A 20883-nucleotide genomic window follows, 5' to 3' on the forward strand; every position below is an offset into this window, starting at 1 on the left:
GGGGGTGCACATGCATATTGGTGAGTGTACTTTGGGAGCATGGAGCTGATGTCAGCAACCATCCTTCCTTGTACCTCGCCTGTTTCCCTGACTGAGTCCCAGTCAGACGAGAGCTGTCGTCTAGCCCTGCTAGCCAGCTTGCTCTGTGAGTTTTGTTTCTGCTTTTCAAGACTGAGATTGTAGGAGGGCTGCCACACTTAACGTGGTATCTATGTGGGTTCTGGAGATCTGGACTCATGGTATGCACTTTAACCACCGAGCCATCTCCCTAGCCCTGCATCTTATCTTTATACAGCATCCGATTCTTTTGTTTTAGAAATATGTGATATATTTCTTCCCCTTCTCCCTCCTTCCTTCTCTCTTTTCTTTCCTATTTTCTTCTTCTTTTCCCTCGCCTTACCCAGTCTCCTCTCCCCTCCCGTCTCCTCCTCCCTGCCTTACTTCCCTTCTCCTTCCTTCTTTGGAACCTTGATATAGGGTCTTACAATGTTCCAGTCTTCTGAGTAGCTGATGTCACAGGTGTGTTGCACTGTGTGTGACCAGAGTTGATTTCTGTCAATATCAGTTCTTTATCTGCTACACATATTACACTGAATTGGCATTTTAATAGACATATATGTGAAATGTGTTAATACTTAAGTTCTGGAAAAGTATTGTGTTCTCAGTGGAAATTGTAGTTACAGTTAATTCACTGAGTAATAATAGCCTGGCCCATAGAAGAACTAATGCTACTTGAATGGGTGCACTTTCACTCTGAGTTGACTATCTAATTCTGTTTTTTGTTTGCTTGTTTGTTAACGACTTACTTTATTTTTAAATATGTATTTATATGTGGGTATGTATACTTGAAGGAAGGTGCCTGCAGAGGCCAAGGTGTTGGATCTTGATGGAGCTCCAGTTCCAGGCAGTTGTGAGCTGCTTGATGTCGGTGCTGGTGTCTATGTTAGTATATGCTACACATGGGATACTCTGGTGCTAGAATACAGGTGGTTATCAGACAAATGGGTGCTAGCAACTCTTGGCCTCCAGAAGAGCACCACATGCTCATAACTGCTGAGCCTTCTCTCCTGCTCACCCAACTTTTCATTTTTCTTTTTCCCTTTTAAAAGTTAATTATCTAGGGCTGCAAAGATGGCTCAGCAGTTAAGAGCACTGGCTCTCTTCGAGAGCTCCGCAGTTCAATTCCCAGCAACCACATGATGGCTCACAACCATCTATAATGGGATCTGATGCTCTCTTCTGGAGTGTCTGAAGACAGCAACAGTGTACTCATACATAAAATAAATAAATCTTTTAAAAAAACCTAATTAATTTTTAAAGAAAGTATTTCACTTGGTAGTCTTAGGTGTCCTGGAACCTCATATACAGATCAATCTGGCCTTGAACTGACAGAGATTTACCTGTCTGTTTCCCAAGTGCTGGAATAAAAGTTTGCCCTCCTGCTCTAATGTTAATTAGGCACATTTTTCATTGAAACGTGAGGTCATTTAAAAAGAACAGGTCAGTGTTTTTGGTTTTTTTCCAGTTTGCTTATTGTTGTTCTTGTAAGAACTGGCTTTTTGTTCAGCTGCCTTAGTACCTGAATGGGATGTGAAATGGGCTGATTTTGTTCAAATTGAACTCACAGGGTATATTTTATGAGGGCACCATGTCTTTCTGAGACTTACTCAGCAGTGTCCCAAATTACAGTTCATAGTAGGTGTCAATAACTTATAAATGTGCTAGAGTCATGCGTCTTATGTTTATAAGTTAGAAAAACAACACAGTGTCATGTCATCATTGTGCCTGGTTAGTCTGTGTGTCTGTCCAGGTCGAGTGTCTGTCCAGGTCGAGCATTAGTTGATGTCACTTGACTTTTTGCCCATTTTCTTTTGTTATTATATAAGTTTACGAGACTCATAATTCTTGTGCTTTTCTTCTGACAGATGTAGAAAGTCTGATTTTAGATGATAGTGAAGATGAGAATGCTTTATCAATTTTCGAGATGAGTTGTCACTCGGGATCACCAAAGAAGTCATTGCCAGCTGCTGCTGTCACTAAACCTTATCTCCACTTTACAACGTGAGTAAGCTAGAATGGCTTTTCTGCCTTACATTTTGAGAACACAGTATACTTTGCTGCTGTTTATATTCTTAAGGCATTTTTCTTTGTTTGCACACAATTCAGAAAAGCATCTATTGTGTCTTGTTGTCTGGTGTGTGGTATTAATTATGTTGTGGATCTCACTTAATGTTTACTTTCCTGAAGAAGGAGGCTGCCATATGCTAATTTCTCTATGGGAAATAATGTTCCTTTTTTTTTTTTTTTTGTGGAGGTAGGGAAGGATTATTACCTTTAGAAGTCAACTCATTGTCCCTAGTTTTATTGCTTTTTACTTGAACTAAAATGGACAGTTAAGAAATATTTACCGGGCTGGTGAGATGGCTCAGTGGGTAAGAGCACCCTACTGCTCTTCTGAAGGTCCGAAGTTCAAATCCCAGCAACCACACGGTGGCTCACAACCACCCGTAATGAGATCTGATGCCCTCTTCTGGTGCGTCTGAAGACAGCTACAGTGTATTACATGTAAAAAATAAATAAATAAATCTTTAAAAAAAAAAAAAAAAAAAAAGAAATATTTACCACCTCCCATGGCACATTAACTTGTGATTAAATTTTAGATGAAGGTTTAGAAACTCCAAAGCTACTAAAGAGATTTTGAATTAGAAATTGCTCAGTAATTAAATAACATTTTGATTCTTAGCAGAGCACTAGTTTCCACTTTTGTAATTTGAATTTTACTGTTTTTCTACTGACCATTATCTTTTCACTGTCTGTGTTGTAGCGCAAGTGTGACTTTAAACTAAGTCAGCAAGTAATCTGCACACACAAAGGCACCGCTCTTCGTCCTTTTCCCTCCTTCTCCTTTTCTCTTAGTCTCTGAAGAAAGGCACAGTGGACTTCGTAGCTTATCTGCCTATAACTCACTGTGTACTTAGTCAGGCTTGCCCACACTTGTGGTAATCCTTCCTGCCTGAGCCTTCCAATGCTGCGATCACAGATGTGAGTTCTTTAGTGTCTTTCAAGTAATTTTTAAAACCTTTTTGAACAAGTTTAAGCCTTCAGCCTGAATTAAAGTTTCTCCGGTGTAGGTCATGGTGGAATGCTGGTTTGACTGTGTGTATGCATTGTTAATTCTTTTGTTTGGTCATGTTTTAAAAGTGAGCTTAAATATCTTCCCTCTGCTTTCTTTTCCTGGATGTGTTAACTCTTCCCAGCAGGAAGTTCCTTTGTCTTCGTTTCCACACCTTCCCTTTCTGTTTGCAGGGAGGCTCTCTTAGGCTTTCTAACACCAGCTTTCTGTTAGTCTGTTTTGTTGATAGTTACAGGCAAATAAATACTTCTTTCTGCTTTTTACCTAACTAACTCGTCTGTCAGTATGTTTGTTGATTTTTTATTTTTAGTTTAAATTTGAATTATATATTAGCAGAGATAAACATGATCAGTCTTTTATTTCAGTGTTGTAAGAGAGACCCTGCCAGTAAAGGAACACAGAAGAAGTGTGTTTCCACTCCTGTATTTGTATGCTGTTTGCTTTTTTAGGACTATTCTGCTTCTGGTTTAATGTTTGCTGCCACTGGTCTGGCTCATTGGTTTATTTTAGCTTTTCTAGAAGATTTTGTTTAATTTTAGTTTCCTTTACACAGCTATTTTAGTTTACCAATTGAGTTCTTTTCTAGAGCAAGCTTTCCCTCACCCCCTTTTAAGTCAGGAGGCCTTAAACTCACCATGATGCTAAAGCTGGCCTCAGTCTTCTTTTCCTGTCTCTCCCACCCATGTGCTGGAGTAATGGGTACCTGCCACCATGCCTGGCATGGTGCTTTTCATTTTAGATACTTCAGTAGTTTATCCCTTTATTTACCCATTCAAAACATTTTCTGTTAGTATCTGGTATACCCAGACTTTTTTTTGATGTTAAAAGAACAAGAAGGAGCTAGATACAACTTACTTTAGTCTGAAGACATTTTTTATTATTAGCTTGTTGTTGTTTTGTGTTTTACGCAAGTAAAGTTTCTGCCGGGAAGTGCAGGAAAGCAATATAGGATGCTTAGTCACAACGCATGCTCCTGGGAGAGTGTGGGGGTGGCAATGGCACCTGAAACTTGCAGCAAACTAGCTGTGTGCTGTGTACTTGAGCCATGCATGTGTGCTGTCATTTTATGGAGGAGGAAGTTGAAGCACTGGAAACATGAAAGGCCAGGGCTGGTTCCCAGTGAGTTGTAGGCCCTGGCTCTGTGCTATTGCTTTCCTGGGATTTTCCACCATCCCCAAAACTGATTGAATTCCTTATTTATTATTTTGTTTCTTTTGAGATAAGATTTTGTTTTGTAGCCCTATCTAGTTTAAATTCACCATGTGCCCCAGATTTGACCATAAATTTGCAGCAGTCTTCGTCTCAGCCTCCCAAATGTCAGCTTAAAACTGATTTTTGAACTTGATTGATAATTATATTTTCCTTGAGCGACTTGACCATATGATTTTTTTTCAAGAAGCACGCAGATGGAAATAAAGGTCTTGCCGGGAGTGGTGGAGCACACCTTTAATCCCGGCACTTGGGAGGCAGAGGCAGGCGGATTTCTGAGTTTTTGCTTTTTCGGTACCATGTCCAAGAACTTCCTGTCAAATATGGTGTGTACTACCATGCTTACCTCTAAGAATCTTAAAAGTTGTAGCTCTTACATATCTTTGACTTGCTTTAAGTTAATTTTGCATTATGTATTAGGTAAGCATTCAGCTTCATTTTTTTTAGCATGTAGAATAGATGCTAAAAAAAATTTCCCAGATTTAATAGTCCTAAAACCTTTATCGAAAATCATTTGATGGGGTCGGGTGGTGGTGGCATGCACTTTTAATCCCAGTTCTTGGCAGGCAGATCTCTGTGAGTTCAAGGCCAGCCTGGTCTACAGAGTGAGTTCCAGGACAGCCAAAGCTACACAGAGAAACCCTGTCTTGAAGAAAAAAAAAAAAGAAAAAACCACACACACAAAACCCCAAAAAAAGAAAAAAAAGAAAATAAAGGTCTTTATGAAGGAGTATACATGGGTTTTGCTTTTGCTTTCTGTTTGAGTAGCATGTGTTAGTATGAAAGGTCAATGCAGAACAAGGCAGTGTTAAGAAGACAGCCTGGGCCTTATTGCCAGGTTTTGGGGACTGTTTCACAAAACAGTACAGTCGTCTGTTCTTTTGTTTTTTGTTTTGTTTTGTTTTTCCGAGACAAGGTTTTTCTGTATAGCTCTGGCTGTCCTGGAACTCACTTTGTAGACCAGGCTGGCTTCGAACTCAGAAATCTGCCTGCTTCTGTCTCCCAAGTGCTGGGATCAAAGGGGTGTGTCACCACCACCCAGCAGACGGCTGTTTTTTAGACCTAAGAAAAAACCACAGGTCAGTAGTTTAGCACTGTGTAAGAGAAAGACATATGGATGAGAATAGGCCTTTTTCTTCCTTTATATTACCATTGTGGATTAGAAACAGCTTTCTGTTTTACAAATAAATATAGCTTTGTTTTTTTGTGATTAGAAACTTGTATGGTTTGTATATTCTTGGACCAGGGAGTGGCACCATTTGGAGGTGTGGCCTTGTTGGAATAGGTGTGACCTGGTTGGAATGGGTGTGCCAATGTGGGTGTGGGCTTAAGATCCTCACCCTAGTTGCCTGGAAGTCAGCCTTCCACTAGCTGCCTTTGGATGAAGATGTAGAACTCTCAGCTCTGCCTGTGTCATGCCTGCCTGGATACTGCCATGCTCTCACCTTGATGATTAATGGAATGAACCTGTAAGCCAGCCCCAATTAAATGTTGTTTTTATAAGACTTGCCTTGGTGATGGTGTCTGTTCACAGCAGTAAAACCCTAACTAATACAAAAGTTGGTACTGAGAGTGGAGTTTTGCTGTGATAGGCCTAACCATGCCTTTATTTGAAAGAATGTGGATTTTGGGACTTTGAATTTGGAAAGCAGTGGAATGCTTTAAATGGGGCTTAATTGGTCATCCTAGTAGGAATATGGAAGGCTGTTGCTGGGAGTGATTTGAACTGTGTTGACCTGGCCCAAGAGATTTCAAAGGAGAAGAATTTCAGTATGTGGCATAAAGACTGTTTTTGTGGTATTTTTGGTGAAGAATGTGGCTACTTTTTGCCCTTGCCTAAAAAGTCTGCCTGAGGCTAAGGTGAAGAGACTCAGATTAATTACATTGACATAGGAAGTTTCAAAAAAGCCCAGCAGAGACTTTGTTCTCTGGTTAAGTCTCATGAAGAGAAGTTTGAACAAGCATAGCAAGTTTAGAAAGGAAAAATATAAAAGATATGGTTCGAGTATTAAAGGGGTATCAGGAAGTGAAATGCAGCAAAATCCCGTGTTCTAGGAGATAACAGATTAAGGGAGTGGGACCTTGGGGCAAGATCCTACCCAGCTAAATTTAGATCCAGGCATGGTGGTACGCACCTTTAATCCCAGGAGACAGGCATGCTGATCTCTGTGTTTAAGGTCAATCTACAGAGCAAGACCCAGGATAGCCAAGCTTAGGCAGTGAAGGATTTGGAAAACAGAAAGTCAGTGACAATGTAATAGTACAAGGGGGTCATGTTCTAGTTCCTGCAAGCAGCAGAACTCAGCAGCTTCAGCCATGTGGCTCTCGCTCTAGAGTTAAGAATGGAAGGAACTACTGGGACAATTAATGGTGGTTAGCTAGAGCTAAGAAATTAGCAGTGATTATGAAGAGACAAGCATCCCTGAGGTAAAATCTTCTGGGAAGTGTTTTCTGGGAGTACAAAGAAACTGTGTTCCAAAGATAGCCAAGGTTGTACCTCATGCTGCAGCTGGACTTGGTGATCTGTAAGAATCACCCAGGTGGTACTGGTTTTGAAGGCATGAAGCCGCCTCCACAGTGACACACTTTGTCCAAGAAGGCCACACCCACTCCAGGAAAGCCATACCTCTTAGTAGTGATACTCCCTAGGCCAAGCTTTCAGACACATGAGTCTATGAGGGCCATTCCTAGTAAAAACACCACAGTGGTGCATGCCTTTAATATCAGCACATGGAGAAAGAGGCAGGAGGGTCTCTGTGAGTTCATAGTCAGAATGGTCTAAATAGGGGACTCCAGGACAGCCAGGACTTCACAGAGAAACCCTGTCTTAAACAAACACATACATAGTATGTAATTGTTTAGATGTTTCACCATTTACCAAAAATTTTTTTAAAAGATTTATTTATTTATTTTATGCATATGAGTACACTGTAGCTGTACAGATGGTTGTGAGCCTTCATGTGGCTGTTGGGAATTGAATTTAGAACCTCTGCTTGCTCTGGTCAACCCTGCTCTCTTAGTCCCTGCTTGCTCTGGGTTAGAGATTAATTTATAAATTTATAAATAAGTACACTGAAGCTGATTTTTAGATGCACCAGAACAGAGCGCCAGATCTCATTATGGGTGGTTGTGAATCACCATGTGGTTGCTGGGATTTGAACTCAGGATCTTTGGAAGAACAGTCAGTGCTCTTACCCACTGAGCTATCTTGCCAGCCCCATTTACCAACTTTTATATAATCTGAAGTTTTTGGTGATCATTTTTTTTTTTAAACTATACTGCCCTAGACATCTTTGTAAGTATATGTCTTTATACCATTATCTCATACAGAACTTCAGGTAAAATTTAAAAACAGATCTGTGTCAAAGGTATTTTTGCTTAAAATCTTGATTGATGTAAGTGGCTGAATTGTTTTCTAGATTGAAAACACTTCACTTCCCCGTTCCACTCTCATGTGAGGGGCTGTCTTCTTAGCTTTGTTCATTTTGAGCCGTTTTACTTTTCTCTGGCAGTGGTAGGCAGTGAAGCCAGGGCTCCATGCACACTGAGGCAAATGTTGTACTGCACATTCAAACGTTTAGTTGTGCGTTTCAGTATTCATTATTTAGCTGCATGAATCATTATAGACCAGGCAGCTTAGAAACACTTGAGTCATTAACTTAGTCTTCATGTGTTCATCCACTCACTCAATATTTTGTAGAAGATAAATTGGCAGACAGACTGACAGATGGACAGAGAATAAGTGTTATTAAAGCAGGCACAGAATGGAAAAAGATAAATGCATCTTTCGTGGTGACACATGAGTTATAGAATATTTTTGAACTTCTTTTGGCATATTTAGACATGCCATAAAATGAGTGCTTTTTCCTTCTGTATTTTGCCTAACTGTAAGAATACCAATTTTCCTACTGTCTTACTAATAATTGCAATATCTGGCAGATAAAGTATTTGTTATTTAATTTTTTTATTTCTGTGTAAATGATAGCAACTTCTTCTCAAGCCAAACTTTGTTTCCAAGCCTGGCTAGCTGCTGCTTTTTTTTCTTTTTTTTTTGAGACAGGGTTTCTCTGTGTAGCCCTGGCTATCCTGGAACTCACTTTGTAGACCAGGCTGGCCTCGAACTCAGAAATCCGCCTGCCTCTGCCTCCCAAGTGCTGGGATCAAAGGCGTGCGCCACCACTGCCTGGCTGCTGCTGTTTTTCTTTGTCTTACTTTCTCAACTAAAGCTTGACACCATCCTTCATGTCTTCTTCCTATTATCTAATCATCGACAGAGTCCTCTTGTTTTATATTGTTAAATTATAGTCATTTCAGGACATTTTTTTTTCTTTCTCTGCTCACATTCTAATTTAGCCAGTCATTAACATACCATACCTGGGTTTCAGTATGACACCCTCATGTGGTTATCTTTTCCCCATTTGCCTTCTATCAAGTCCTTCCTCTCACGTACTGATATGCTCAACTAGAGTTCCATTTTAAAGCATGTTCACTTGTACCTCTGCAGCCCGTGCAGCCCATGGATGCTAAAACCTGTGAGTGCTTAAGTCTTGTATGTTAATAAAAACTAACAGTTACACATAACCCTCCAACATGTTCTCATGCTTTAAATCACTGTCAGTTCCAGTTTAGAATTTCTAAAGTAATGTAGATGCTATTTCAGGAGTCATTATTTAGTGACTAGTAACAGAAAAAAAAAAGAAACGTTTAACATCTATAATATAGGGCCATTTTCTCCTCCAATACTTTGGTGGATTCTGTGGGTATGGACCCTAAAGCCATGCTTCCTATTGTCTTTAGTGTACACTTAAACTTTAACATGGCCTTTGGAGTTTGACCGTGCCTCCCCTTCTTTCCCAACCCCATTACCTTTATCTCTTCATTGCTCAGTAGTGGAAAGGAAGCTGCCATTATAACTTACTTAAGCTGCTTCAATAGAGCCCCTTGTCATTCGCTTATAATGCTTTTTGTTTTTGTTTTTTTCATGAAATTCATTCTACCTCTGATCTATTCTGATTTTGGTGATGGTAGCATTTCCCCCAGAAAACCTATTTATACTAATTGGGTTCTCCCTTAGTGGTATTAAAGAACTCTACTTGTTAATGATACATCAATGCAGTTTGTGTATTTCCAGTTTGACCAAATACCATTCATCTTGGCCTCTGATAATAATGCTGTTTAGTTTCTTGGAGTAAGACATTCAGCATTATAGACTTTCTACAGTCATTGGATAATTAAACATTAAAATTGTTACCTTCTATTTTCCCTGTGATGTCTGTGTGTGCTCTTTGTCCATAAAGGTAGGTTTGGGGGCGTGTTTTATTGTTGTTATACTATTTGCATAAACTCTTCGGACATTAAAAATCATTCCGATTTTGTCGGTTTGTTGAGAATAGGGTCTTACTGCTTAGCCCAGGTGTGTGAACCCTACCGTCCTCCTGGTTCAGTATTGCCTCATTTTTGTTTATGTTAAAATATTTGTCTCATTTTGATTGTTTTATGGTTCAGATTATAATTTTTTTTAGTTATAAAGGCTTTATGTTTTTGTGAATTAAAAATTTATTGTGGCTGGATGTCGCTTAATGGTAAAATACCTGTCTAGAATGCTCGAGGCTCTGCATTTGATCTTCAGTGCGACATCCCCCCAATATGTGTAGTGTATTGGGTTGAGAAGTACATTGGGTAAAAGTATTTATTTAATCTGAGGATCTGAACTTGAGTCCCTAAAACTCATACATTAAAAGAAAAAGCTGGGTGTGAGTGTGCATGCCTATAAACCTGGCATTAGGAGAAGGAAACAGATGGAGCTTACTGGCTAGCCAGCATGGCTGAAATGGTGAGCTTTCAGTTAGGTGAAAGACCTGTTTCAAGGCCATTGATAGAGTGATAAAAGACAGTAAGGCTCCTGACATCTTCCTCTGGCTTCTGCATGCTTAAATACCACATACCACTTACATACACCCTCAAAAATATATGTAAAAATAAAAAATGAATATATATATAGAATATTTACATATGGAAATTTTGTCTTTATTTTTAGGGCATACATTTTTTTTAATGCTCTGAAATGGGACTCTGAATGCCTGTATTTGAAAACTTAAAACCCATCATTGTTCCATATTTGTCCTGCTTTTCTTTCTTTCTTTTATTTTAAGTACTATTGTTTATCATCATCATCATCATCATTTTTAAGGCATTTTTATTAGATATTTTCTTTATTTACATTTCAAATGCTATCCCCCAAAGCCCCATATACCCTCCTCTTGCCTTGCTCCCCAACCCATCCACTCCTGCTTCCTGGCCCTGGCATTCCCCTGTACTGGGGCATATAATCTTCACAAGACCAAGGGCCTCTCCTCTCATTGATGGCGGACTAGGCCATCCTCTGCTACGTCTGCAGCTAGAGACACGAGCTCTGGGGTACTGGTTAGTTCATATTGTTGTTTCTCCTATAGTGTTGCAGACCCCTTTAGCTCCTTGGGTGCTTTCTTCTTAAAATTTTTTTAGATTTATTTATATTTTATGTATGTGAATATTTTGTCTATGTGTATGTATGTGCACCACATTAATAAATTAAAAATTTATTGTGGCTGGATGTCGCTTAATGGTAAAATACCTGTCTAGAATGCTCGAGGCTCTGCATTTGTGTGCCTAGTGCCTATGAAAGTCAGAAGAAGGATTCAGATTGTCTGGGTCTGTAGTTAAAGACAGTTGTAAGCCACTCTGCTGGTGCTGGGAATTGAACCCTGCTCTTCTGCAAGAGCAGTGCATGTTCTTAATCACTGAGCCATCTCTCTACTCCATGTACTGCTGTTCTTGTATAAAATTCTTCAATTACTGTGTTTGTTTCCTTATTCTGTGCATTTGTATGTTCATGTAGGTGCAGGTGCATGTGTGTGGAGGTCAGAGGACATCCTTCAATGTCACACTCAGGAGCCATTTACTCAGGAGCCATTTTTTTTGAACAAGGCTAGACTTACCGTATGGCCAGTGAGCACAGGGATTTCCCTGTTTCCACCCTGTGCTGGGGTCACAAACGCACATCACTTACATTTTTTTAAAAATGGGTTCTAGGACTTGAACTCAGGTTCTAATCCTTGCATGCCAAGCAGTGCATTGATTATCTCCCAGTGCTGTCCTGTGTTTCTTTTATTTGTTTATTTATTTATTTTAATGAGTACACTATAGCTGTCTTTAGAGACACACCAGAAGAGGGACTCAGATCCCATTACAGATGGTTGTCAGACACCATGTGGTTGCTGGGAATTGAACTCAGGACTTCTGGAAGAACAGTCAGTGCTCCTAAACACTGAGGTATCTCTCCAACCCCTGTCCTGTGTTTCTTTTCTTTTGTATATTCTGTTTTCTTCTAATTGTTATTCTATTACATGCTCTCATATTTGCATGTCACATCTTACTGTAGCGTGAACTTGGGTTTTGCAATCATATAGACCTGAGTGAGATGCATTATTTTTGTTTGTTTGATTTGTGTTTCTAGTGTTCAAATCCTGGGCCTTTGAATGTCCGTCAAACATTGCGAGCTCCTGAATGGGAGTTTGAACTCTCTCCCCTTTTTGTACCATCTTTTACCTAACTGCTCTGAGCTTTGGTTTTCCCATTCACTTAATAAAACGAAACTGTGTATTTTCTAGGATTTTTAGGAAACTTGAGGTCATAGGTGACGGATCACACATGTAATCTCAGGACTTTAAAGCTGATGGAGCAGGATTGTGAATTGAAGCCCCATGGGCTGTGTAGTGAGACTCAAAACTACAGTTGAGGAAGATCGCTATATGAAGTGTTTGTTACCAAAGTGTTTGATCTAAATTAGCATATTCCCCTCACATTTCTTGATGTTCTTATAATTTTAGATAATGTTGAGAGTAAGTTTTAATTTTTCCCTTCCCAAATTCTATAGGAATTTTTTGTTAGAACTTATTAAATATATAAAGTAAAGCATAAATGTTTTCTAAAAATTGGCTTTTGTATTGGCTGAACTTCATGCTTCTTGCTAAGATTATTTGCTATTGTTTGTGTTACCTTTTACATTGCTTTTGCATTGATGAGTAGGATCTCTCTTTATTGTTTGCTTTTTTACATGGGCCATGTAAAGCAGTTAGTAAGTCTGGTTTTTCTTTATCTGCCTTTTGTCTTGTTTCTCTGCTAATAGGGTCTAATACCACTAGTGATACCCTTGTATTTAGTGCTTTATCATTTCCTCTGGAGTTAGCAGTTTTTTCCCCATTTCTTTCTTTGTGTTTTATTTTTCTTTATGCTTTGTGCATTGTCTTAGAGTTTGCAGTATTAGTAGTGAGTAGATCTGTTTTATTCTTTATTTTATTTGAAAAGATTTTACTTTATGTTTGTGTGTGTGCATTTATGAACAAGTGTGTGCAGGTTCCCATAGAACCCAGAGAAGGCAGCAGATGCCCTGGGGCTGGAGTTGCAGGTGGCTGTGAGCTGCCTATTGTGCTTTCTGGGAACTGAACTCAGGTATTATGCAAGAATGATGTGCATTCTGAGCCATCTTTCTAGCCTTCTAATTTATTTACTTATTTTAGTTGTAATAGAGAATATTGAAAATAAAAATTAGATTTCCTTTAATATATTTTTCTTTTCTAGTGTGTGGCCTAACATGGTATATTAGGGCAAGGGCTGTTAGTATTTTTTTTTTTTAAGATTTATTATTATATGTAAGTACACTGCAGCTATCTTCAGACACACCAGAAGAGGGCGTCAGATCTCATTACAGATGGTTGTGAGCCACCATGTAGTTGTTGGGATTTGAACTCAGGACCTTTGGAAGAGCAGTCAGTGCTCTTAACCGCTGAGCCATCTCTCTAGCCCCTGTTAGTATTTATTATAACAAAAACATAAATTGCCATCTCTGAAAAAAAATTTTTCTATTAAAAAATTGTGGCAGCCGGCGGTGGTGGCACATGCCTTTAATCCCAGCACTAGGGAGGCAGAGGCAGGCAGATGAGTTCCAGGACAGCCAGGGCTATACAGAGAAATGCTGCCTCGAAAAAAAACAAAAAACAAAACAAAACAAAACAAAACAAAACAAATTTGTGGCATTTCAGCCCACTTTTCCTCATTAAACTGGTAAGTTATAAATATTAGAACTTTCACAGGTAGAGATGCTGAGGATGCCAAGGCACTGATTTCTGCTAAGGGTCTGATCTCTCTACCAAGGTTGTACCTTGAAGGCTTTGTCTCCTTACCTGGCAGATGTACTAACAAGGCTAGCTCATTCTCCTGAACCCTTTATAAAGCTCTGATTTTGAGATAGTCTCTCACTGTGTATCCCTGACTAGCCAGGAACTTGCTTTGTAAACCAGGCTGTCCTCAAAACTCAGAGAATCTGACTTTACCTTCACAATGCTGGGACTAAAGATATGGACTACCATGTCTAGTTTAAGAACACTTTATGTTCATAATCACCTGTTAATTGTCCTATCTTTTGTTACTATCACAGTAATTATGTTTCAAAATGACTTTGTGGGGAGGCATAGAACATAGCAGTGAAAAAATACACTTAATATAAAATTTAGCCTTTTAATTATATTTTGATTTGGTGAGTTGTGGGGCTGTAGCTTAGGCAGCCAGAACTCACTATGTAGCACACCCTGGTCAGACTTGGGTGTGAGTCACCGTGCCCAGCTTTAAGATGTCTGTCCTAAGTTTTACACAATGGTCTTCGGATAGATCTCCATGTTTTCCTAGGCTTCTCTTGCCCCAGACCTGTTTGTTGGTTGGGACCTTTGCTGTCTGACTAATAGCTAAATGATACAGTCTTGCTCTCCCCAAGCTAATATATAATATGATAGAATGAAATAGTGTTGAATTTTTTTTCTTTTAGAATGGGTTTTATACTTTAACATATTGGTTATTATTATAGTCACAGATAATGAATATTTTAGAATCATGATTAATGAAAAAGATGACTATACTAAAAGAGGTTTTTATGATTTTGAAATTTTATTCTTATAAGAGTAGTTCCCTGCAATTTCATGAATATTAATATTCAGAATATATAATTTTAAAATTACTCTTATGTATTATAGGTCACCATATCATCAGCCAACCTCTTACAGGCCTCGATTGTTGCTATCTGGAGAACGAGGTTCAGGACAAACTTCGCACCTTGCTCCAGCACTTTTGCATACACTAGAAAGATTCTCTGTGCATCGGCTCGATCTCCCAGCACTTTACTCAGTCAGTGCCAAAACACCTGAAGAATCATGTGCACAGGTAGGTTTGTACATTGCTTTTGTCTTGATATTATGCACATAGTATGTAAGATTTGATTTTTCATAGTATGGTAAATATTAACTTTTCATTAGATATTTACCAATATTTTTATGTTGGTATGGTGTATAATACTTTAAAAATGAGTTATGTTTTTTTTCTATGATACATCCTTATTGAAAATGTAATGTCTTATAAAAGAAAAAAAAAGTATTTTCCCTCTTTTGGGCCCTCTTTTCAAAGTTGTAGTTTCAAAGATGTTTTAGATGTCTTTAACTTAGAGCCTCACCATAAGATGGGGAGCAGTCTTTAGTTGCCATTTCAGGATTTATGATGGACTAGTGATAGTAATTAAACCGTGCATATTTGTGTCAGTGTTTTCTTGATTTTTAACTCTTATGAAATCCTATAGCTTATGAAGCAAGGCTATACACACGCACACACACACACACACATATGAGGCGATTTACTTTTTTTCTTCTTTTTTGGATTTTTGAGTCAGAGTTGGCTATTTACATTTGTTGAGGATTTTATACATAGACAAATATACATTATAAACAGTATCATTCTGGAACTTGGAAGGGATGAGGGAAATACATTTTGAGCTAAGGGTGGCCATGTGATAACCATTTCTGCATCTCTACACATATGCACATAGTGAGAGCCTACACATATGCACATAGTGGGAGCTCATTAGGTTTTCCCCCTTCCTTTTTTTTTTGGCTTTTTCCATTTTCATATCTCTCTGTGTGCATGCCTGTTTCATGTGTGTGGGTACAATTGTGGGTACAAATTCATGTGGAGTCTTTAGGTTGATGTTGGGATATATCCTGGGTAGAACTTCCATGTTATTCAGTGAGGTAGGATTCCCCACCTGACCCAGTGCTTGCCAGTATAGATTGCTCGCCACTTTCCTTGTCTCTGCCCTCTGAGGCTGTAACTAAAGATACCATACCCACCTTTCTAATCCATGGGTTCTAGTGATCTGATTTTCAGTTGGCTGATTTGGCAAGAGCCATCTCTTCAGCCCACAGCCCGCAGCCTGCAGCCCGCAGCCCTTCTTGTTTTTATGAGAGCTCTGCTTAGTTGCTCACACTGGCCTGGAAACTGTAGTCTCCGTCTCCTTTGTAACTGGGATTTCAGATGTGTAAGAGTGTGGTCGTCAGGAAGTGCTTGTTTCCAGTAAACAAGATGAATGTCATTTTGTACTGGAATGTTTTGTCCATTTTTGTATGGCTGTTATAACTGGTGAGGTGCCATTTATAAGTACTTGGTAACTGTGCTGTAGTTAATTAACTGAAACTTGTTCTCAGATTGGACTTTTGCAGCAGGAAATGCATGTTTGTTAAAAAGTTTATAGTGGTTTCAGCTTAATTAGTCTTTTATTTACAGTTCTGGCAATTAACAGTATTTCTTTTTTTTTTTTGGTTTTTTCGAGACAGGGTTTCTCTGTGTAGTCCTGGCTGTCCTGGAACTCACTTTGTAGACCAGGCTGGCCTCGAACTCAGAAATCCGCCTGCCTCTGCCTCCCGAGTGCTGGGATTAAAGGCGTGCGCCACCACGCCCAGCTTTTAACAGTATTTCTTATAGAGCTTTGTTTAAAGGTTTCTTTTTAAATTCTTTAGTACTAATATAAAACTGCATACCAGTACTTTGCTCTCAGTTTGACACATCCTAGCTGTGAATATTTCCCAGTAACATTTACTTTGATGTTTGCTCATATTTTTACTTCTGGATAAGAAAATTTTGCAGGTTTGTACAAGTAAGAGATTTTTTCAGGGCTGGTGAGATGGCTCAGTGGGTAAGAGCACCCGACTGCTCTTCCGAAGGTCCGGAGTTCAAATCCCAGCAACCACATGGTGGCTCACAACCATCCGTAACGAGATCTGACGCCCTCTTCTGGAGTGTCTGAAGTATAGCTACAGTGTACTTACATATAATCAATAAATAAATCTTTTAAAAAAAAAAAGAGATTTTTTCAGTGTCATTTCAAGTAAAGCCAAATGATGTACTAGGAAAGTATAAATTACCAAAATTGACTCTAGAAAAGAGAGAATCTAAACAGCACTAATTGTAGAAAAAATTGAAAAAGTGTTATCAAAGTACTCAATCTAGACAGCTTTATAGGTGAATCATTTTAAAGACTACCACCATTCTGATGCTAAAGTGTTGCAAGCATAGGAGAGGAAGAAAGCTGAGAGACTAGCAAAATAGCAGCTACAGCCTTTCAAAGACTGTATTAGAGAGCGCCAAAGACTAGCCCCCTTAGACGGCAGCCACAGAGAAAACATCACTAAATGGAGCCTTTTAGTTAAAAAAGTGATCATTATCGAGGCATGCAAATTGATTGAGGGAATTAAATATTGGTAAGGCTGCATTAAGGTTACACGTATTGATTGTGAAGTCATTGTTTTTGGAAAACCTACAGTATCAAAATTGTTTAGGACAATAAGAGGATTTTATAAAGTAGGTACTTGCAAATGTAATGGTCTAAAACTGCTTTCTTATATGTTAATCACAATAAGTTAGAAATACAGTGGATAGAGAGGATGATTTAAAATGGCAACTAAGTTTACCTAGAATTTAACTGAAAAAAATTAGTATGCAAAACCCAAGAAGAAAAATGAAATTCTATTGAAAGGGACAGTTGAATAAGAAACCATTGTTTTAAATTCTTTTTTATACTTTAATTAACATATAGACCCAAGTCAGATTAAATAGATAGAACCTTAGCTAACCAGCTTCAGTATTGTGACCTAGATCATGTTGTTTAGCTCAGCTGAACCTTGACTCCATTACATATGAAATGAAGAAGATACTTAGTATGAGGTTGTATTAAAAAAGAAATCCATCAAGTAGGCTTGATATCAGTGCTTTCAGCATGGTTTTCATTTTCATTGCTGCTAAGACCAAAATGAGAATGCTGTGAGCTCTTTTCTGATTTATTGATAAATTTTAAGTTAATCCCATTTATAATCCCACTATAATTAAGATCTCTGTTTCTTCTAGAAAATAAACATGAGAATCACGAGTGAAATCTAGAGAATAAAGTATAATATAAAACTTTCTGATTTTTTTTTATGAGTATGCTAGGATGACAATAAGAAACATGTACCTACAAAATTAAATCAGGATCAGTCCCATGTCCCCTAAAGAAGCAGTCATTAATAGTCTCCCAACCAAAAAAAGCCCAGGACCAGATGGGTTTAGTGCAGAGTTCTATCAGACCTTCAAAGAAGACCTAATTCCAACTCTCCTCAAACTATTCCACAAAATAGAAACAGAAGGTATTCTACCCAATTCATTCTATGAAGCCACAATTACTCTGATACCTAAACCACATAAAGACCCAACAAAGATAGAGAACTTCAGACCAATTTCCCTTATGAATATTGATGCTAAAATACTCAATAAAGTTCTTGCTAACCGAATCCAAGAACACATCAAAAGGATCATCCATCATGACCAAGTAGGCTTCATTCCAGGGATGTAGGGATGGTTCAATATACGGAAATCCATCTACATAATCCAGTATATAAACAAACTCAAAGACAAAAACCACATGATCATCTCGTTAGATGCTGAGAAAGCCTTTGACAAAATCCAACACCCATTCATGATAAAAATCTTGGAAAGACCAGGAATTCAAGGCCCATACCTAAACATGATAAAAGCAATATACAGCAAACCAGTAGCCAGCATCAAACTAAATGGAGAGAAACTCAAAAAAAAAGCAATCCAACTAAAACCAGGGACTAGAAAAGGAACTAACTGGCGGTTATCATGTAGAAGAATATGAATTGATCCATTCTTATCTCCTTGTACAAAGCTCAAGTCTAAGTGGATAAAGGAACTCCACAGAAAACCAGAGACACTGAAACTTATAGAGGAGAAAGTGGGGAAAAGCCTCGAAGATATGGGCACAGGGGAAAGATTCCTGAACAGAACAGCAATGGCTTGTGCTGTAAGAATTGACAAATGGAACCTCATAAAATTGCAAAGCTTCTGTAAGGCAAAGGACACTGTCAATAAGATAAAAAGGCCACCAACAGATTGGGAAAAGATCTTTACCAATCCTAAATCTGATAGGGGACTAATATCCAGTATATACAAAGAGCTCAAAAGTTGGATTCCAAAGGAAGAATTCCCAACTGAGGAATACTGAATGGCTGAGAAGCACCTGGAAAAATGTTCAACATCCTTAATTACCAGGGAAATGCAAATCAAAACAACACTGAGATTCCACCTCACACCAGTCAGAATGGCTAAGATCAAAAATTTAGGTGACAGCAGATGCTGGCGAGGTTGTGGAGAAAGAGGAACACTCCTCCATTGCTGGTGGGATTGCAAGCTTGTACAACCACTCTGGAAATCAGTCTGTGGTTGCTCAGAAAATTGGACACAGTACTACCGGAGGATCCAGCAATACCTCTCCTGGGCATATATCCAGAAGATGTTCCAACTTGTAATAATGACACATGCTCTACTATGTTCATAACAGCCTTATTTACAATAGTCAGAAGCTGGAAAGAACCCAGATGTCCCTCAACAGAGGAATGGATACAGAAAATATGATACATTTACACAATGGAGTACTACTCAGCTATTAAAAACGAATTTATGAAATTCTTAGGCAAATGGATGGATCTGGAAGATATCATCCTGAGTGAGGTAACCTAATCACAAAAGAACAGACATGATATGCAGTCACTGACAAGTGGATATTAGCCCAGAAACTTAGAACACCCAAGATACAATTTGCAAAACACATGAAACTCAAGAAGGAAGGCCAAATTGTGGATACTTCATTCCTTCTTAGAAGGGGGAACAAAATACCCATGGAAGGAGTTACAGAGACAGAGTTTGGAGCTGAGACAGAAGGAAGGACCATCCAGAGACTGTCCTACCTGAAGATCCATCCCATAATCAGTCACCAAACTCAGACACTATTGCATATGCCAACAAGATTTTCCTGACAGGACACTGATATAGCTCTCTCTTGTGAGGCTATGCCAGTGCCTGGCAAATACCGAAGTAGATGCTCACAGTCATCTATTGGATGGAACACCAGGCGCCCAATGGAGGAGCTAGAGCAAGTACCCAAGGAGCTGAAGGGGTCTGCAACCCTATAGGTGGAACAACAATATGAACTAATCAGTACCCCTAGAGCTCATGTCTCTAGTTGCATATGTAGCAGAGGATGGCCTAGTTGGCCATCATTGGGAGGAGAGGCCCCTTGGTCTTGCAAACTTTATATGCCCCAGTACAGGGGAATGCCAGGGCCAGGAAGTGGGAGTGGGTGGGTTGGGGAGCATTGGGAGGGGGGTAATTATGTTTTTAGTTTTGCAGTGATGAAGATCAGACCTAGGACTTTGTGCGTATGTGTGTGGCCGGTGCTCTTTCACTAAGCTAAAATTTTCAGCTAACTTGTTTATTTATACTGATAATTACAATATAAAGGAAGAAAAAGTCCTGCCTACAATAGCAACTATTGTGTTTGTAACCTCTTCTTTTTATGGCATTTATATTTGTCTATCAAGCAGATGAAAGATAAGCTACCTTCAAAGGAGGTAGGCGTGTTACCTATCGTCAGTGTAGTAGTTTCTGTCCTGACATATAAGATCAGCCAGGATGATAGGTACAGTGACATCCTCCTCTCGCCTCTGTTTTCTCTTTGTGCATGTGCGAACATGATTGGTGCCTGTTGAGAGCAGAAGTTAACCTCCAGTGTCATTTCTTAGGAGCCTTGTACCTTATTTTTGAGGTAGGTTCTCTTACTAGAACCTGCTTCTAACTGTTTAAGCTAAATTGGCTGGCCAGATAGCTTCAAGTATGTTCTTGTCTCTGCCTCCCAACACTGGGATTACAAGCTCATTCTCCTATGTGTGCCTTCAAAGTCAGGGGCTCCCTCATACTTGGGTAGGAAAAACTTTACCCAGTAAATTCTTTCCCACCCCTTCCCAAATCCTGTCTCTTTAAATAATTTTGGTGGGTTGGGTTGGTTAACACCTGTAATTTCTGGACTCTGGAGGGCTCTTCAGTAAGAGCATTTCAAAAAGGTATATCTCAGCTGGAGATAAAGTGTATGATACTTTTTTAAAAAGTCACATTAAAAGAGAACCATTTTCAAATCGAGAGTCTCTTCTGTAGTTGTCTGGTGTGTGTGTTTGGTTTGTGTGTATTGAGGCTCAGGTTATAGGTTTACTGTGTAAAGCACACATGAGGAGCACTCAGGACACCTTGTAATAAACTGTAGCTTCATAGAGCCTGGCCTTTTAAAGAAAAGACAGAAC

The 20883-nt window shown here is 39.0% G+C and overlaps 1 protein-coding gene across 4 annotated transcripts in view; it reads left to right on the forward strand.

Moving 5' to 3' along the window:
• Atad2b (ATPase family AAA domain containing 2B) overlaps window positions 1-20883 on the forward strand; it is a 131691-nt gene that overhangs the window by 61026 nt on the left and 49782 nt on the right. For all 4 annotated transcript variants that reach the window (XM_029484503.2, XM_021178882.3, XM_029484502.2 and 1 more), the window contains exons 17-18: window positions 1926-2061; window positions 14407-14593. In XM_029484503.2, the coding sequence (XP_029340363.1) occupies window positions 1926-2061; window positions 14407-14593 (323 nt within the window). The remainder of the gene's footprint in view (window positions 1-1925; window positions 2062-14406; window positions 14594-20883) is intronic.

Source organism: Mus caroli, unplaced genomic scaffold (genome assembly GCF_978045245.1).
Source record: "Mus caroli unplaced genomic scaffold, Mus_caroli_1 scaffold_14, whole genome shotgun sequence".
In the NCBI taxonomy this organism is placed as follows: domain Eukaryota; kingdom Metazoa; phylum Chordata; class Mammalia; order Rodentia; family Muridae; genus Mus; species Mus caroli.